Genomic DNA, 6,000 nt, shown 5'->3' on the forward strand with positions numbered 1-6,000 from the left:
CTGCGTGCATTGAGTCCCAGCCCCGGTTTAACGTGTGCCCTTCAGAGACGAGTACCCCGGCCGCGTGTCAGCAGGTGGAGGTCTGAGTGGCGTGCAGTGGTTGTTATGAGTTTACACGGATCAGGAAGGGACCGGGCCGTTTCCGTGCTTCAAACCGTTTGTAAAACAATACAAAAAAAATAAAGAGGGTGCACAAAAACAAAACAGTACATGCCTCAAAAATAAACATGAATAAACCATAAACTAAACAACGATACGGGAGACAAAACACATGATTAAAGTGATGAAATCAAAACAAGTTGAAAACAAAAACATATCTTGTTCAAATATGTTACACGTCGCAAACATTATAAATGACACGAGAGTACAGTGCACTTTGTGTGTGAAAATGAACAAAAAAACTACTTACAGAGTAATGGACACACACTTTCAAATCCTAAGATAAAAGGCAACGGTAGCCTGCCTGAGATGGTAGGCGGGCGAAAGAACAAAGAAAAAAGAGAGGATATGAACTAGGAGGAGTATGGAGGGGGAGGCTGCCTACTATGTCTGGGCAGAGAGAGAGAGAGAGAGAAAGAGAGAGCAAAGAAGGCGAGAATTATATACAATTGTTTGTACATTATACAGGATACGAAAAGAGCACAAGGTCCTAGAGCCAGGTCGAAGACGGCCGTCACAATAAAGTGAATATAAAACATAGCATGATGTCACAACCCATGTGGACGGCATCTCAACTCTTCTGGCTTCTCTTAACCATTCTGTTTCAGCAAACAGATTCCGATAAATAAGAAAATAATAATAATAATAATAATAATTAAAATTAAACAAAAACATTGGAAAAAGGAACCAATTATTTTTGGGTTTTATGTGGTGCCTGTGTTAGTGTGAGCATTTTCACTAACCTTACCCTGCAGTTCCCAAATAGGGGCCACTGACATAAGGCATTTGAACCACAATACCTTACATGGCCAGTTTGCTCATTTTGTGTTTAAGGAACAAATTCTAACATGGCAAGTCCTCAAACGTAACCTAACGGAGGTTAGCATCCGGGTTTGTATTTATGCACAGCTTTTTAAATTAGTAAACTTACACTTTGAAGGGTACAAATTGACTTGTTTTGCAGGGACTGATGCTGTCACAACAAAATTGTACCGGGCCGAAAATGTTACCGCCTAGCGCCTACGTAATCCGCGTTCGAAACATTACGTCATCTTTCAACGCAATTGTCCGTTGCAAGGCAGGTTTAAAAAAACATTGGCGCTCATGTTGCCAAAGACAAAATAACCTAATACAGATAACACTTGTTTTTACTTTATATTTGTATTGTATTGAATTTAGCTAGTAAACTGAGTGTCTAAAGTGTATCATAGTCTAGCTAGCTTGTGTTAATAATACACTCAGTTTACTAGCTAAATGCGATTAAACATTTAAATACAATACAAATATAAAGTTAGCAACGCTAATAAATGTCATTTGTAAAATAAGTGTTATCCATTCAATGTTATTTCGTCTTGTGTCGCTCAATGAATGAGCGTGAATATTCGCGAATGTTCATGAACCTTCCTACGTCATCGTTCGACGCAATGACGTAGGCGGTACAATTTTGGTGTGACAATGTCACAAAAGTTGAACAGGGTTCCCCAACCAATCGGCAGCATTGTCAATGCTATAGCTATTGAATTATGACTCGACTTTAGGTGATCTCCAATAACTTCTGAAAGATTCAGAAAACATCTCCTAAATATTTCTTTTTTATACTGAGAGTAAAAAAAAAAAAAACAGCCTCCCCCCCCCCCAAAGAAAAAAAGTGAAACCAGCAAGCTAAACTAAACAGCCCCAGCTTCTTGTGGTCACCGGAAATATCTATAAATACAACAATTGTACAGATTCCCACTAGAAACACACAGAGAACGTCTTCTTCTCCGGCCTTCTCACAAAGGAAAGTGCATCCCTCCGTCTCCAAAGGCCCCATGTCCGTACCGGGACCAGCGCGTGGGTTAGTGAAATGTTCCAAAGTTCCTACTGTCAAACACAGTCCCCCCAGATCGGCGCTGATCCACAGACTCAAGAGAGACCGGAGACGAAGGCTTACAACTCGTGTTAGTCCTCGAAAGAGAAAGAGACTCCAATGCAGTTTTGTTTTTTTGTTTCTTGGCAAATGTCTTTCCTAAGGCCAAATCCTTTACACAACAGACCCCCCCCCCCCATTTTATAAAGAAGCCCAAAAATTGGCAGCAAACATAAGAATGTACAAAGGATGAGCTGGGGAAGTGGCCTCTGAACAATAATCAATACCGTTGACTGTACAGAACGGGTTTTTTTATGTTGGCCATCCTCCCCGTAATATACCCCCCCCCAGAAGGACAACAGGGCCTGGTCTGAGTTACTGGAACTGTTAGGGGACGATTGACAACATTGGAAAAGGACATTCTAGAAAGGGAACTCATAAATAGAGGGTGGTCCCAGACCACCCGGCCACTGCTACATAACCATTAGCACGGGAGTTCATTATTCATATTTACACTGAGAACGGGTTACTAAAGTTAAAAGGAACGAAACAATCTATTCAGTCGTGGTTGTCATCTTGTTTGTCTCTTTTTTTTCCCAACCAAAAGCCAAGCGACCTAAAATCCTGCTTCTTCGTCTGATAAAGCTGGGAAGGTCCAGAGTATCATATAGATATTTGAAACACACCATATATGAAACCACAGATGCTTGGAAAAATAGGCTCATTCGTGTTGATACAAATTGTCTGAGTTTTGTTTTCAGTGTTCTCAGCGGGAGCTGGAAGAGGAATAGGCGTCCGTCCTGTAGCTGTTCCGTTCCGTTCGTCGAAGTTCTCAACAACTGGGAGGGAACGGGGGGGGGGGGGGGGGGCTTATTCAGAATCGCTTACAAGAAACCTCAATGGGCCAGAGGTTGTCCACACAGAGAGAGAGAGAGAGAGAGAGAGAGAGAGAGAGAGAGAGAGAGAGAGAGAGAGAGAGAGAGAGAGAGAGAGAGCAAGAGAGCGAGAGAGCGAGAGAGAGAGAGAGAGAGAGAGAGAGAGAGAGAGCGAGAGAGAGAGAGAGAGAGAGAGAGAGCGAGAGAGAGCTACATCTGGAACAGATAGGAGACCATATCAAAAAAGATACTGGAATGTGAATTGCTTAATCTGGCTGTCATCCCACAAGGGTGTGGAGGACCTTTAAACGGAACAATAATCATAGAATAATAGTAACCAGGTGGGGATATGAACGAGGACACATGGCCTTTTCAGCGTTTCCTCATTTTCCTCAGAGGAGTGAGTGACTGTGATGTGGCGTGTTGGCAGGGCTAAGGGGAGAGGGGGGGGGGAAGGGGGAGGGATGAGCTCAGGCGCCCATGTAGGACTCCTTACCGGGACGGGTCGTCCTTGTCCCCTGATTATGATGTGGACGGCGCAAGCTCCACCGATGTTCAGGGGGATTGGTTTGTTTGTGTAAAAAAAAAAAAGAACACAACATTGCCGCTACCCCTGGCGAGGAGTCGACTGTGGGTCGACCTTGCAGGCGGCGGAAGCTCCCTTCCGACCGACGCGCTGTCTGGAGGGATGATATGAGGGTGACGTCAAAGTGTCGGTGGCCTGGCGACGGCCATGATGATGATGACGACGACGACGCCGATGATGATAATGATGAAGTGATGGCGAAGAGGCAGGAGGACACCACACAGCTTGATTGGTTTATCCACGGATGTGTGTGCGTGTGTGTGTGTGTGGGCGTGTGCGTGTGTGTGTGTGACTGTGTGTGAGTGTGTTTAGAACTGGTGAGAGCATAGTGGATCACCAAGCCTCGGTGTAGCGGACGTCCACTTCCTTCAGATTTGGCAGTTTGGCCTAACCGAGGTGAAGGAAAAATAGGATTGGTTAGTTGTCCTTATTGGGATGTGTATCTTGTAGGGCTTTCCAACATGAGACACACAGGATACACTCATATAGTAGGTCAAATCCTGAAATCAAACGTTGCGTGAAACCTGTTTTCAAACCTCGCTTGAAAACAGACAGTCAATTCTGTCAAAGGATTGTGTCACTATCGATTGTACATAATAACAATGAATGTACGGGGGCCATCTAAGGCCTCCCTCCTCCGAGCCCTCAGAGATGTTCACTCATCCTGTGCTGCTTCTCGTACGAGCTGCTTTTGCTGTGTGTTCCCCGGCCTCACCTTGAGGTCCTCGTACGTGTCCACGGTCAGCTTGGTGCTGTTCATGTTCAGGCTGCAGAGGCTCTTCATGGCTGCAATGGCAAAAATGCAGTCCAATTCGAGTAAGCATTCATTCAGTTCCCCGTTGACTTCCTGTTTTGGTGATTGTTTCGTGTAGGTATAGTACAGTGCATGACAGCACGGTGTTGATTGCGGTGTTCGTGGTTATTGAACGTCCCTTTCTGGGGCGATCCCTTTCTTGGTCACTTGACTGATGCTACTCTTCTTTCAAATGAATGCATACCTCTGAGTAGGCTTAACTAATCCCCAATCATAAAGCGACAAGATCCTTCTGAGATCCGTCTGAATACATGACTAACCATGGTCGTGGGGCTACGTGACATCTCTGTTCCTGTGCGGCCATGTGTGTGAGTGTGTGTATGTGTTTTTTTTCAGTGTGTGTATGTGTTTGTTTTCAGTGTGTGTATGTGTTTGCACATGTGCGCGGGTGTGGCACTTACAGCTGAGAGCCAGGAGGCCGGCGTCGGTGACAGGTGTTTCACACAGGTTCAGCACCTGGAGGCAGGCCAGGTGTTCTGACAGCAGCCGCAGCCCTGAGTCTCCAAACTGAACACGGAGGGTGGGGTGGGAGGTGTTAGCATAGCACTTTTACACCTATTAGAATTAGCCACGGTTATTTCACTGTTTGAGCTAACCGGTACATCTATTATCATTAGCGATGGTTTGGTCAGTGTTTGAGTGAACCGTTACATATATGATCATTAGCAATGGTTAGTTTAGTGTTTGAGCAGTGTTACAGAGCACGCTTTGTGTACTATCTATCTGTGTTTGCTTACATTGTGTGTGCGTGTGTGGGCGTCTGTGTGTGTGTGGACATGCACATTCATGCATATGTGTGTGTGTGTGTGTGTGTGTGTGTGTGTGTGTGCACACACACATGCATGCATATGTGTGTGAGTGAGTGAGTGAGTGAGTGAGTGAGTGAGTGAGTGAGTGAGTGAGTGAGTGAGTGAGTGAGTGAGTGAGTGAGTGAGTGAGTGAGTGAGTGAGTGAGTGAGTGAGTGAGTGAGTGAGTGTGTGTGTGTGTGTACGGGCATCTGTGTGTGTGTGGAAATGCATGCATATGTGTGTGTGTGTGTGTTCGTGTGTGTGTGTGTGTGCGTGCGTGCGTGCGTGCGTGTGTGTGTGTGTGTGTGCGTGCGTGCGTGCGTGCGTGCGTGTGCGTGTGTGTGTGTACCTGGGTGGACCACAGGTTGAGTTGCTTGAGCGAGGGCAGCTTGATGAGTTGCTCGGCGCAGGCACTGGTGACGTTGGTGAAGGCCAGGCTGAGGTTCTCCAGGTTGCCGAAGGAGCCGGAGCTCAGCAGGCGGGCCAGGTCGGCGTCCTGGGGGGAGGCGGGGCTTGGCGTTAGCAACCACGTTGGCTTGTGATTGGATGAAACCCCCAAATGGTTACAAACTTAAAAGTATAGGCAAGGCAAGGCAACTTTATTTATAGAGCCCTTTTCATACAAAAGGCAGACTCAAAGTGCTTCACATATAAACATTGTCATACAATAAAATAAAATAATAGATAAGTAAAAGAAAACATGCAAAGAAATGGGTAAAATAGAAAGCCAAAAAAGGCATTTTAGCAATAAAATATAAAAATAAAGGCAAAGTGCAATGTATTTAAGATTTAGCAGAAAGCTAAAGCAAACATAAAAGACTTGTTTTAAAGTTGCTCAGAGGTGCTCAGAGGCAAGTCTTAAATCCTCAGGGAGTTTATTCCAGTTATTTGTTGCATAGTAACTAAACCCTGCTTTCCCATGTTTCGT

The 6,000-nt window shown here is 45.2% G+C and overlaps 1 protein-coding gene across 1 annotated transcript in view; it reads right to left on the reverse strand.

The window, feature by feature from the left end:
• Window positions 1-2,966: 2,966 nt before the first annotated feature.
• Window positions 2,967-6,000, reverse strand: part of cmip (c-Maf inducing protein) — a 30,316-nt gene continuing 27,282 nt past the window's right edge. The window contains exons 19-22 of the mRNA XM_056599093.1: window positions 5,422-5,568; window positions 4,685-4,790; window positions 4,185-4,255; window positions 2,967-3,856 (exon numbers count right to left, since the gene is read on the reverse strand). Of these exons, the coding sequence (XP_056455068.1) occupies window positions 3,803-3,856; window positions 4,185-4,255; window positions 4,685-4,790; window positions 5,422-5,568 (378 nt within the window). The 3' untranslated portion in view covers window positions 2,967-3,802. The remainder of the gene's footprint in view (window positions 3,857-4,184; window positions 4,256-4,684; window positions 4,791-5,421; window positions 5,569-6,000) is intronic.

This window comes from Gadus chalcogrammus, chromosome 9 (assembly GCF_026213295.1).
Source record: "Gadus chalcogrammus isolate NIFS_2021 chromosome 9, NIFS_Gcha_1.0, whole genome shotgun sequence".
In the NCBI taxonomy this organism is placed as follows: Eukaryota; Metazoa; Chordata; class Actinopteri; order Gadiformes; family Gadidae; genus Gadus; species Gadus chalcogrammus.